At 45.3% G+C, this 13,206-nt stretch overlaps 1 protein-coding gene across 1 annotated transcript in view; it reads left to right on the top strand.

Annotated features, from left to right (window-relative positions):
- KIAA0319L (KIAA0319 like) overlaps window positions 1–13,206 on the top strand; it is a 131,002-nt gene that overhangs the window by 112,756 nt on the left and 5,040 nt on the right. The window contains exons 13-19 of the mRNA XM_037728714.1: window positions 977–1,132; window positions 1,486–1,624; window positions 3,154–3,313; window positions 7,167–7,309; window positions 8,742–8,864; window positions 9,435–9,525; window positions 10,916–11,007. Of these exons, the coding sequence (XP_037584642.1) occupies window positions 977–1,132; window positions 1,486–1,624; window positions 3,154–3,313; window positions 7,167–7,309; window positions 8,742–8,864; window positions 9,435–9,525; window positions 10,916–11,007 (904 nt within the window). The remainder of the gene's footprint in view (window positions 1–976; window positions 1,133–1,485; window positions 1,625–3,153; window positions 3,314–7,166; window positions 7,310–8,741; window positions 8,865–9,434; window positions 9,526–10,915; window positions 11,008–13,206) is intronic.

Consider the following 13,206-nt stretch of genomic DNA (forward strand, 5'->3'; position numbering starts at 1 on the left):
AAGAGGTGGGGAAGAGGGTTGGGGGAGGTCAACTGTTAATTTCTTTTCTAAAACAACCTTTAACTGGACTGTAAGGTGAATTTTTAACTTCCCTCCCTCCGCCTGCTTATTTCTTCCCTTCCCCTTTCCTCCCTCTCTCCCTCTCTCTTTACTTTCTTTCTCAGTTGAACAGGGAAAGAATTAAGGGTTCTATTTGCATTTTTATTTTGCCCCTGCATTGCTGAGACCTGGGCTGCGACTCCTGTTAGCTATAGTGACACCTGCTGTCAGGCGTGAGAATGACGGCTGCACTGCAGCCGACTGTGCTTGCCCTGAGCCTTCGAGCTGAGGCCAGCTGGAGGGCCTCACTCTAGTTTACAGGCATGGTGACCGGTGAGGGCTGTGGGAGAGGGTCCTTAGTTGATAGCAGGAAAAACCATCAGATATGCAGACCTCCAGACACAGGATATCAAGCTGAGTAAATACTGCATAGATATCTGAGTAAACAAAGCTTTGCGTGGGGCTCAAAGAGAGGTAGCTCTTTGTTTTCTCTTGTGAAGTTCCAAGGAAGGAGTCCAAAAAGATATTCAGAGAATAACATTTCAAGATATTTTGAAGGAGAATTTGCAATATCAGCTAGGTGAAACCTAAACTCCAAGGTTTACAGTTGGCTTGCAGTTTGGGCCGTTATTTCTGATCATCACATACCTCCAAAGTAAAGAAATGGATTCTCTCTGGGAAGGCTGCTCAGAGAATATGGAAGGAAAGCACACGAGTCCCCTCGTTGTACAGTGTCAGGAGAACATTTCTCTGGGTAGGCCTGAAACCTCAGGACTGCAGCACTAGTAGCTTTCATCTACACTGTTGGTTGGTGGCAGGGACAGGCACTTAAAGCAGTTCTCTGGTTAAGGTACTCTTGATGTTTAATTTCCCATAAGCATCATGAAGAAACATTTATTTTCCAGGATGTCACATTATTTCAATTATTTCTCTTTGATTAGAAATAAACAAGCCACCTATAGCCAAGATAACTGGAAATGTGGTGGTTACCTTACCCACGAGCACAGCAGAGCTGGACGGCTCTAAGTCCTCAGATGACAAGGGAATAATAAGCTACCTCTGGACTCGAGATGAGGGGAGCCCAGCAGCAGGGGTAAGTGTGCTGGGAGCTGGAGAGCCACACAGGAAAGGGGAGGAGGAGGAGCCACACATTCCAGTATATGTTTTAATCAAGTGGCCCCTTAATATCAAACATGGATTGTTCTCTGAAATCCAGGGAGGTTAAGTGATTTGCTTAGAGCCATTCTGTAAGCTAGTATAGCACAGAATGGGTTTCTATCCCCTGATCTTAGCAGCTGTAGGCTGCAGTGCTGTTCCAGATCAGGAATTGCCCAAGGTTGAAACAGTTCAGCCCTGAAGGGCTTAGTTATGGTGGAAGCAGCAACTGCCTCTAGGAAAGGAGTGGCATTTTGTTCTGTAACATAGTCATGTTGTTCAACCCTATAGGAGGTGTTAAATCACTCTGACCATCACCCTATCCTTTTTCTTTCAAACCTGGTTGAGGGAACCTACACGTTTCACCTGAAAGTGACCGATGCAAAGGGTGAGAGTGACACAGACCGGACCACTGTGGAGGTGAAACCTGGTGAGTTCATTTAGTGTTGAAGCTGAGTAGAATGCTTGGATCAGCCAATCAAGGCTGCTATCCTGAGACCCCTTACCCTAGTATGGACAGAGCCAGATGGCATGTCCAGCTTTAAAAATAAATCTAGAAACCCCAAGCTGAAAAATCCTTAGAGACTGTCTGTTCCAACAATACCTCCTACCCATGCAGAAATACAGACCTCCTGCTATTCATCTCAGATGGAGAAACAAACTCAGAGAGGGCAGGACTTGCTCAGTGTCACACAGCAGTTGTGTCAGAGCCAAGCCTTTGTGCTCCTAGTCCAGCACTTTCTCCTCTCCTCGTGACTGATGAGACAGGGCTCAGGGTGCTTAGGAATCTGAGCACAGGAATAGCTTGAGTCATGATGTCTCATCAGGATCCAGATGCAGAAAACAATTTATTTTTATAAGTTAAGCCTCAGGCCTTATCTGACAATTCAGGGAAGGTAAAGTAATAGTGCCCTTTACATTTTTCAGCTTTGCAGAAATAAAAATTTTCTTCTTAAATAGAACCATGTTTTTGTTTTGCTTTGAGGTTAATTTGGTGATAGGGAGGCACAGAGAGTGGAGGTGGGATAGAGCTTTAAAAAGTCCTGAGCTTCTGATGAAATGGTATTAACTTTAAACCTATTCTTTATTATCTAGGCCAAGCTCATATATGGATGTTTTAGACAATAAGGGATTTTGGGAGGTTTCCAGTCCTTGTCTTGCCTCTAGGAAGGACAGTAGCTGAGACACTATAAAATCTCTTTGGTGTTTAAAGTCAGATCACAGATAGTCTACTAATTATGCAAATTATACATCAGAACAGGCAAGTGGTGCATTCAAGTATATAAATAAGGCATTACAAACAATCAGTTTGAAATTCCAAATGTAGAATATCTTTAGGACATATTCAAAAGTAAAACACGATAGTCTCACCATTTTAGAGTTATGTAAAAATAATGCAGCTGTGATGTGACTCTAAGGAAATCATTGTTTCTTGGCTGACTGGATTTTCTTTTGTTAACTGTATTTAAACCTGGAGGGACAATGCATTCCCATTATTGAGAAGACTGTTGAGATGGACACTTTTCCTCCCATTATTATGCGCAAAATAACAGTGAGGCACTGAAAATCAGATGTGAGTCAGGAAAGATTGCATGATACCCCCCACTTGGTCTGGATTGCTCAGCACCGCCAGTTGCACAGAGGCTTTTAAAACAAATGTTTAAGTGTTTCGCTCTTCCCCACTCCCTTCATTACTCCCCACCTTCATTGCCTCACTGCTTCAGCCTTATCCCCAGCACATTTGTTGGAATTCTCAGGTTGGTATAGAGACCAGGAGTACTTTAGAAGCTTTCTAAGCCAGCCCCAGATTTCCCAATTAGGAATTTACTGTCTCTTTCCATTTGAAGGACAGCTGAATGCTCTCACTCCTTTCCCTCCTGTGCCAAAGCAAATGCACAGAGACAGGTCTATGTTTACTCTCCTACTTCTAAAGCCATGACTGATCCACATGCTTTCCAGATCCCAGGAAAAACAACCTGGTGGAGATCATCTTGGATATCAACGTCAGTCAGCTAACTGAGAGGCTGAAGGGGATGTTCATCCGCCAGATTGGGGTCCTCCTGGGGGTGCTGGATTCCGACATCATTGTGCAAAAGATTCAGCCGTACACGGAGCAGAGGTAGCCGGGCAATGAATGGGGGGCACAAAGGAAAGACCAGGGGACCCCAGCCTTCTTGAATGAGCTGAGAAATAGTGTGGCTACATAGAGAAGGATGGGCTTTCTAACCAGAAACACTCATGATGTCTTTTCTTCAGTAGACCTCTCCCTTCTAGTGCAGGTGACATGCGCTGTACTAGACACTGCAGCAGGGCTCCAGGGTATAGGAGGTCTACTATTTTGACAACCACAGACTAGTAGGGGAGATAAGTAAACATGGAACATTAGTACAGGGTGGATTTGATACAACAAGCAGCATTGTGGAACACCATGGCAAGGGAATGAATCCTAGGAGATTGGGGCAGGGATAATCTAAAGATTTTTCTAGAAGAAAGAAAACTTCAACCTGGGCAACATAACAAGACCCCACTTCTACAGAAAATTTAAAAATTAGCCCAGTGCAGTGCAATACACCTGTAGTCCCAGCTATTTGGGAGACTGAGGCAGGAGAATCACTTGAGCCCAGGAGTTTGAGGCTTCAGTGAGCGATGGTCACACCACTGCACTCCAGCGTGAAAGACAGAGTGAGACTGTCTTAAGAAAAAAAAGGACAAAGGAAACTTGTATTGACCAGGCATGGGAGGACTGGGAGGAAATTCAGAACAAGGGAACAGCAATGAGCAATGGCCCTATGGTATGAAAGTGCACGGTTTCTTCCAGAAGAAGTCACTTGGTTCAAAGCTTAGTGGCCCCAGGATGTGGTAGAAGACAAGATTGGCAGTAGAGACAGAACAGTTATATGCAAGCTGAGGATTTTAGTTTTAATAGTTTGGGTAGGCAGATCCGAGTTGGTTTGTTTTATGTGTGTAAAGTTTTTGCTTTGTTTTTAAAAGGAAGGAAATTCCATAATTTGATTTTTTTTTTTAAAAAAAAAAGATCAGTAGTGTGGAAGCTAGACTAAAATAGAGAGAGACCAAAGGCTGGGTGACCAACCAGGAAGCTTCTGGACTAGTCTAGTAAAAAGGTAATAAAAACTGAATTAAGGTAGTGGAAGAAGAGAAGGAATTAAAAGAAATTCAGTGGTAATTCAACAGGACTTGGCCCTTTAGGAATGAAGGTGAGTGAGATATTAAATGTGAGGCTTTTGGTTTGGTTATCTGATAGATGGTTCAGGTCATTAACTGAGGTTGGGAAGGCAGATGGAACCAGTTTGGATGATTGAGTTTGGGGTGTCTTATGGGCTGCATCAGGAGATGTTCCATCAGATAGCTACAAGTAAAGGCTGCAACTTGTGGAAGGAAGAGCCCGCGATAGGAGTTACTGGCATATAGGCAGGAGCCAAAGCCATGAAAATGGGTGAGTCTCACTGGGAGAGAGTCAGGATGGGTGAGGACACAACTCTGAAGGCCATCATTATTTAAGAAGGAGGCAGAAAACAAAGAGGTAGCAAAGGAAACTAAGAAACAGCAATCAGGTGGGAGGAAAACCAAATGAGAGTGGTCTGCTGGAAGTTAAGGGGTGATCTGACAAAAAGGGTGCTTCTAAAGGATTCAGATGCTACAGGGATGGAAGTGTGGTGAGAACACAAAATAGGCCTATGGGTTTGTGATTAGTAGATCAGCACAACGATAGTGAGAGCATCTTACTTAGATGTTGGGCGCAGATGACAGACTTCATGGTTTGAGGATACCGAGATGGTCAGTATAACACTTTTTTGAGGGAGTTGGTGCTGAAAATAATATTGGAGATAGGATTGAAAGAATATCTTTTATTTATTTTTTTTCATTGTAGTCCTTGTGGAACAAGAACATCTTTTTAAAATAGGAAATTTGTGAGCATCTGTACAGACTGAGAGGAAAAGCAGATGGTGGAGACAGGGGATGGGTAATAAATGGAGGCAGATCTGGGGGACCAGCCAGGGTTGGGGACATGAGTTGAGAGCAGTGGCTCCCAACTCCAGCCATTTAGTAGAATCCTATGGAGGCTGTCTGAACATAACACTGCCCAAGCCTTAGCCCCAGAGATTATAGTTCAGTTGGTCTGGAGTGGGGCCTGGGTACCTAGAATGGAAAACCTCCCAGGTGAATTTAATATACAGTCAGGGCTCACTAAGTCAGAGACAGCACAATTAGGGATAAGTATACTCAGCATCCTGGGAGTAGGAACAAGGCAAATGGCTGCTTGATTGATCCAAATTGGCAGGAATTCGCCGTCAAGCAGTGGAAAGACATGACCAAGAATGCTGGTAAAAGCACTGTTGACAGAATTGCTCAGATTCACCAGCACTGCATATGGGACATGAGCAAGAGACAAGCTTCTGGGTTTCTCTGAGCTTCTAGCTTGGACTGGATTGTCTTAGTTAAGGAATTTAGGAAGAACATGTGATTGGACGAAATCGTACTTTACAGTGGGAAAGAACATGGCCCTTACTCTAGACCCAGCTTCTGTGCCATGACCTACTAGTGTTAGCTCTATGAAGGTGGGAAAGCTACTTCACCTCTCTGAACCTGTTTTAACATCTGTGAAAATACTAGTACCTATTTATAGGATTGTTATGAGATTAAATGTTAACGTTTGTATAGTCCCTCACACATAGTGTTCAATTAATGGTTATTATGAGTTGATTTTGAGACTTGTTAGATTTGAGGCATCTTTTGAAGCTCTGGTGTAGATATTCACACAAGTGTTTGCAGATATAGACCGGTCATTCAGGAGAGATGTGGGGAAAGGAGATAAAGATTTGAGGGTTGTTGATATATAGACCAAAATTGAAACTGTAAGCATGGATTAGGTAACTGGGAAATGGACCACACATCCTTTATGGCAAAGGTTTTTTGTTTTGTTTTGTTTCTGGAATTTATAATGCCCCATTGTAAATCCCACCGTGCAGCTAGCTTTTAGAAAGTCTATGGCAGTGCATCTCAGACTTGTATGTCATGCATGCCTAGAAAATAATACCACTTATAGGGTATCTTGGGATAAACAGAGAAGGCTGCTTGTACTGGAAGCAACTGGTCCAGGGCCTCTAGGGTGCTCAGGTCCCACCCAGACACACTGCATGCTGAGGGAATCAATATCTTGGTCATACTTGTAAACCAATGTGACCCAGTGATCTAGAAAGTTCTAATTGTAAAACAAACATGGAGCTCAAGAGGCAAGCTACTAAAAATTAAGGCTAAGACATAGAACAGACTTTGTGCTACCCAGTTGTGAGTTCAGATGTGGTCTGTCTGACAGAAATTGGCAGTCAGCAAACAGATTCTGGGCATGGAGTAGTATAATTTCATAGCAGCCATACTACAGTAGAAGGTCTTTCTTTTGTTTGTCATCATAATTGTTTTGGCTATGTTTTGACCTATGGATAATTTTTGATGCTGTCCAACCATTTACATTTACAAAGCATTGTGATTTGTCTTTAAAGGAACCCAGTTACAAACCCAGCAGTCTTAGCTGTAAAAAGGCGGACAACAGGGATGTAGCCATACCAAATCCCCATTTTTCTCATCTTCCAGTTAGATGGAGGGTATGGGTCCTCTTGCTGGAGGAGTGGGTTCTTTTATTAGCTGAGGGCAGCTTAGGGCATTTAAAAAAGAACAGGCTTTGTAGTCAGACATAACAGGGTTGGGATCTGGCTCTGCCATAATCAACTGTGTGACCTTGGGCAAGTTACTTACCCCCTCTTACAGAGTCCCAGTGTTGTCCTCTGTAAAATGGAGATGACCCTGATAACGCCTTTCTCACTGGCTTGTAGTCACAGAATGCGTATAATACTTAGCACAGTGTCTGTCGCAAACAGAAGGTACTTAGTAAATGGTAGCTGCTGTTGCAGGTGTGGGTCCCTTCAGCTCATTTGTACTGTTGCATGTCTCTGCAGCACCAAAATGATATTTTTTGTTCAAAACGAGCCTCCTCACCAGATCTTCAAAGGCCATGAGGTGGCAGCGATGCTCAAGAGTGAGCTGCGGAAGCAAAAGGCAGACTTTTTGATATTCAGAGCCCTGGAAATCAACACTGTCAGTGAGTAATTCTGGGAAGTTGGGAGCAAGAGCCTACCCAGTACCTGCAGCTCACCCATTGGTCCTCTCTGTCCTTGGCCTTCATCTCCTTTTCTCTGGGAAGATGGAGATAATCATTTTCCTGCACTACCATTATGAAAGTCCTGATTCATAACTGGGGGTTCTTAACCTGGGACCCATGGGCCTCTGAGATCACGTTCAGAAGGCTGTGAGTTTGAGTGGGGAAAAATTACATCTTTATTTTCACTAACCTTTGACTGAAACCCACTATTTCCTTCAATGATCAATGTAGGCAACAAACTACAGTAGTATCAACAGAACCTGTGGCTTTGGGGCAATAGAAATAGCAAATTTCCTATCACATTACATGATGTCATTTTTACTTATCACTACTTCAAAATTATGATAATTGTTAAACCCACTTCTAGCTCTTGGTTTGTTTTGTTTTTGAGACTGTCTCACTCTGTCCCCCAGGCTGGAGTGCAATGGCACGATCTCAGCTCACTGCAACTTCTGCCTCCTGGCTTCAAGCGATTCTCCTGCCTCAGCCTCTCACGTGGCTGGGATTACAGGCATGAGCCACCACACCAGGCTAATTTTTGTATTTTTAGTAGAGATGGAGTTTTGCCATGTTGGCCAGGCTGGTCTTGAACTCCCAACCTCAGATGATCCACCTGCCTTGGCCTCCCAAAGTGCTGGGGTTACAGGTGTGGGGCCACCACACTTGGCCTATTTAATGTTTTAATGAAGACACAATGTTATTTCAAAAATGGGTCTTCTTTTTCTTTTTGAGACCGAGTCTTACTTTGTTGCCCAGGCTGGAGTGCAGTGGCGTAATCTCAGCTCACTGCAACCTCTGCCTCCCGGGTTCAAGTGATTCTTCTGCCTCAGTCTTCCAAAGAGCTGGGATTACAGGCATGCGCCACCATGCCCAGCTAATTTTTATATTTTTAGTAGGGACAGCGTTTCATTATATTGCCCAGGCTGGTCTCTAACTCCTGACCTCAAGTGATCCACCTGCCTTGGCCTTCCAAAGTGTTGGGATTACAGGCGTGAGCCACTGTGCCCAGCCTGTCTTCTTTAATATTTCAAAAACATGTTTAATATAATTGCTTTCCTTTGAAGTACTATATGTATTCTATTTTTGCAATTCTGAGAAGGGGATGTGTGGGACATAAAAGATTAAGAATTGCTGATGTAGACAAACAACAGTGAAGACAGACTGGAAGTATCTTTCTAGTGGCCCTCCTGACTGCTCCAGTTTTGTCCAGTTGAGATGAGAAAGGCAGGTGCTGTGCCCAAGGTGGGTCTCCAGGATATTTCACCACATAACATTAATCTGGGGTGCTTTGGTACCCTCATGGGCCCTGGGTGCTGCTTGTCACCCCCTGGCTGACTCTTGTTGACGTTCTTCCCTTTGCTGCCACTCTCAGCATGTCAGCTGAACTGTTCTGACCATGGCCACTGTGACTCCTTTACCAAACGCTGTATCTGTGACCCTTTTTGGATGGAGAATTTTATCAAGGTGCAGCTGAGGGATGGAGACAGTAACTGTGGTGAGTTTTCTATGTGGCACAGTGCCAGCCTGTTTGGCGCTGAATGTGGTTCTGCACTGAGTGGGTGGGTGTTGGTGTTTCTGAAGCAGATGAGCAGGCAAGGAGAAGAACTTTGTGTATTTTCTGTTTGCAGAGGACTTTTACCTCCTTCCTCCACACTTGCCCAAGGTTAGAGGAAAGCTCTGAAGCAGTCGTGTAAGAAGAACCAGGCTTAACTCAGATCAACTGCCAGTTACAGCCTAAATCCCACCAGCTGAAAAGCCTCCTGTCTTTTGGAGTGCCTCCGTGCTGTAGCCTAATGGAAGCCCTCATTTCCCTCTTAAAGCTCTTTTCAGCCTGCACCACTGCTGCAGGGTCTCAGGGCTTGCCTGGAGCAGGGACTGAAAAGCAGGGACATTTTAAAAGGTTTAAAGCCTCAGCTGCCCTTAACTCCAAGGTCTCACCTTCCTGGGGAGCCCTGGGGCATGCTTGTCTCCAGAGTGAGGCCGTACCTGCCCAAGCTGAAAGCAGCCCAGATCTCCCTTCCAGCCTCTCCCTCCACAGCCCTTACCATTTTGATTTTCTTGGCAGAGTGGAGCGTGTTATATGTTATCATTGCTACCTTTGTCATTGTTGTTGCCTTGGGAATCCTGTCTTGGACTGTGATCTGTTGTTGTAAGAGGTAAGATGGATTCTCCTTTGAAATTCATTTGGGCTTCTTGTCATACATTGGTTCCTCAGAGAGGTATTTGGCACCTTCCACGTGGAAGGACTGTGCTGGGTCCGCAGTCAGCATTAGTGAGGTCTGACCCACCGAAGGCATGCACAGGCACCTTCCTCACCCTTAGGCTATCCTGAGGGCAGAAGCACACTCCTTCAGTGAGTGGCAGCCACTGCAGTGATTTGGAACCTGGGAAACATGGCTGGGCGGGAGTGGGGCAAGGTGGGGAGGTGAGTGTGAGGACCAGGGGTACGGACCTGGATCACATCTGTAAAGTGTGTATTCTTTAATCCACTACACCTTAGCCTCACCAGCATAGCCCACGAGTTTTTAATTCTGCCTTCCTTTCTAGTTGGGATTCGCAGGTGTGCATGTTTCCACACAGGTATACTCTTATGTTAGCCAGGCTCAAGCGTCCTGTGTTTTTCATTTGAGTCTTCCTATTGAGTCTTCTAAGACGGAAAGGTTACATTTATTTTATGTTTTCATTATTGGTAAGTATTATTTCTGTATATACTGTGTGCCATAATATTTTTATAGGTAATACCATTTTAAATACAAATAACCTTTCCCCATTTTACAGATAAAAACCTTAGGCTGGAAATGTACATCACTGTCTGAGGACCAGTTAATAGTGACAGAGCTGAGATTCAACCTGCAGTATAACCTCACATGAAACTTAGAACTAGGCCAGGCGGGGTAGCTCACGCCTATAATACCAGCACTTTGGGAGGCCGAGGTGGGTGGATCAGGAGGTCAGGAGTTTGAGATAAGCCTGGCTAACATGGTGAAACCCCGTCTCTACTAGAAATACAAAAAGCAGCTGGGCGTGTTGGCGCACACCTATAATCCTAGCTACTCGGGAGGCTGAGGCAGGAGAATCACTTGAACCTGGGAGGTGGAGGTTGCAGTGAGCTGAAATGGCGCCACTGCACTCCAGCCTGGGCGACAAAAGCAAAAAACTCCATCTCAAAAACAAAAACAGAAACTTAGATCTAAAGGAAATTTTAAAAATTCCTACCAGCCTAAGACAACCGCCATTACCAACTTTGTTAGTGTAATGCCTCTCTCTTTCCACACCCTTCAAGCAGAGGATTTTGTTTTTACATTTTTAACCATTCTATCCTTCATTGCCCCTGTGGAGTGGTGTGAGTTCATGCAAAAGTGGTCATAGCTCCCTTCCCCTTCTCCAGAATTGATGAGGAACGAATCACAGTTGCTGGCTGAGAAGTGAGGAGAGGACACCCTTCCTAGTAGGCACCCCACCAAGACAGGGTTCTGTATGCACATCTGGCTCTCATCCTCCCAGAGGACTTCTTTCCTGAGCAAGGGTGGGGATTGTGTTTTTTAGGCAAAAAGGAAAACCCAAGAGGAAAAGCAAGTACAAGATCCTGGATGCCACGGATCAAGAAAGCCTGGAACTGAAGCCAACCTCCCGAGCAGGTAGGGACCCAGGGCGCAGGAGACTCTGGGTCTGTGCACTCTCTCTGTGGAAGGCCGCTGTCATTAGCCCCTCCTGAGTATGTCACTAACAGCTCACTGTGCTTGCAAAGCATTTTGTTCCCTTGCCTGATGAAGACTGAGGATCAGATTTGCCCTGAGCTGCACTGGACAAAATGCCTCTAGAGAACCCACTTTGCAGTGCTCCTTCCACTTGGCAGAGGGGCTGGGCCTTTTGTTTTCCTTTGCCTGTGCATTCTCATGTTTCCCACCTGGACTTCCACTTTTTCAACTGCCCCAGGTAGTCAGGGTCAGGGACCTTGAACTTGTCTCTTATTGCTGCTCAGTCTGTCCTTTATGGGCAGAGATGAGACCCAGGCCCATGTCTGCCGGCTGACCTCCTTTCAGCCAGTCTTGTTCTCCTGTCTTTCTACCGTTATTATTTGGCAAGTCCACAGCCTCTGTCAGTGTCTTAGGGCAGATAGGAGGGCAGTTTCCCTGCAGAAACACTAAAATGACTTTGACTGATGGCACTGGGAGATTAGGGCAGGTAGTGGGCCTTCTTTCCTTGGCTCGGCTGGGTCAGCTGGTGAGAGTTTCATTCATCATGGATGCCATGGGACAGGTATTGTCGGTTTATGAGAGCTGGACTCTATAAAGCGATTCCTAAACACCCTGCAAATAGAACTATTTTTATATAAAGCATTTCTTAAACACCTTTCGTACTTAAAGCTTTGTGTTAGGGAGAGGCTGTCGGGGTTTAGAGAGTCATCAGACACAGGCTATGCCCTCAGTCTAGTGAGGGAGAAAAGACACACAGTAGCAGAAGAGAACAGTCTCACAGCAGTCTGGACTCTGCACCAAGCAGCTGGATTCACCAACACTCAAGGTGAAGATTGGAGGTGGTGGGACCTGAAATGGGCCCAGGAAACCAGAGTAGTGAGGGTAGGCAGAGGTTTTCACCCAGGAATGTTGAGAATGAGGGCATGGAGGTGAAATGTGCAAAACCCACCCCTCACACAGCAGCCAAGGCTTTTATCACGTTACTTGGATCATGCTTTTTCACCCCCTGACATTCTTCAATGACTTACTATTTCTAGCACAAAAAGCTAGAGTTTTTGGTCTGGTAGATGTGGTCTTTGTGAGCTTACATCAGTTTGCTTTTCCAGAACCTTTCTCTTTGCCGATCTCCCTCTTTTCTGAACAAGTTCTGCTGGTTAACCCAGTAATCGCTTTCTTTCTTTAAAATTTGGAGAAGAGGTCTCACTCTATCACCAGGCTGGAGTGCAGTGGTATAGTTATAGCTCACTGCAGCCTCCAGCTCCTGGGCTCAAGTGGTCCTCCTGCTTCAGCCTCCCAAAGCTAGGACTACAGGTGTGTGCCACCATACCCAGCCCTAGAAAACTCTTTCTTATCCCTCCCTAAACCTCCTCAGGTTGTGGTCACCTTTCTCCTACATGCCTGGGTCAGCATTTCTCTCACTGTCTCATTGTTAGTTATGTTTGCCTGTCTCCTTACCCGTCAGTGAAATCCCTGAGGGCAGGGGCTATGTCTCATTCATCTGTGGATGTGGAGCGGGACCACTGTGTGCCAGGCCCTGGGCCAGACACTGCTCTACTGTGGTGAATCAAATGGACAGACTCCACTCTTATGTAGCTGATGTCAGACAGACATTAAGCAAACTCACAAATGTATAAAATATGCTTGTAAAAGGCCTTTATGAAGAAAAACACTTAAGCTGAGACCTGGATGAGTAGAGCTGGATAAAGCTGCAGGAAATAGCACAGGAACAAAACTGGTACAGGCCCAGCCGCTGGAAGGAGCAGAGAGCATTTGAGGAGGTGGAAGAAGGTGACATGCTGGACAGGTTCACGTGCCCACAGAGTAAGGGCTGAGTGACCCAAGGCTCAGTGGATGAGCAGCGGCCCTGCTGAGGGCTCTTCTTGAGCATAATGGGGATCCACTGATAGATTTTTAAGGAAGTAAATGGTGGGATTTGGTCTACATTTATTATTATTATTACAATTATTATTATTTGAGACAGGGCCTCACTCTTGCCAACCAGGCAGGAGTGCAGTGGTGCAATCAAGGTTCACTGCAGTCTTGACCCCCCAGGCTCAGGTGATCCTTCCACCTCAGCTTCCCAAGTAGCCAGGACCACAGGCATGTGCCACCATCCCCAGCAATCTTTTTTTTTTTTTT

The sequence above is a fragment of the Cebus imitator genome, unplaced genomic scaffold (genome assembly GCF_001604975.1).
Source record: "Cebus imitator isolate Cc_AM_T3 unplaced genomic scaffold, Cebus_imitator-1.0 Scaffold277, whole genome shotgun sequence".
Taxonomy (NCBI): domain Eukaryota; kingdom Metazoa; phylum Chordata; class Mammalia; order Primates; family Cebidae; genus Cebus; species Cebus imitator.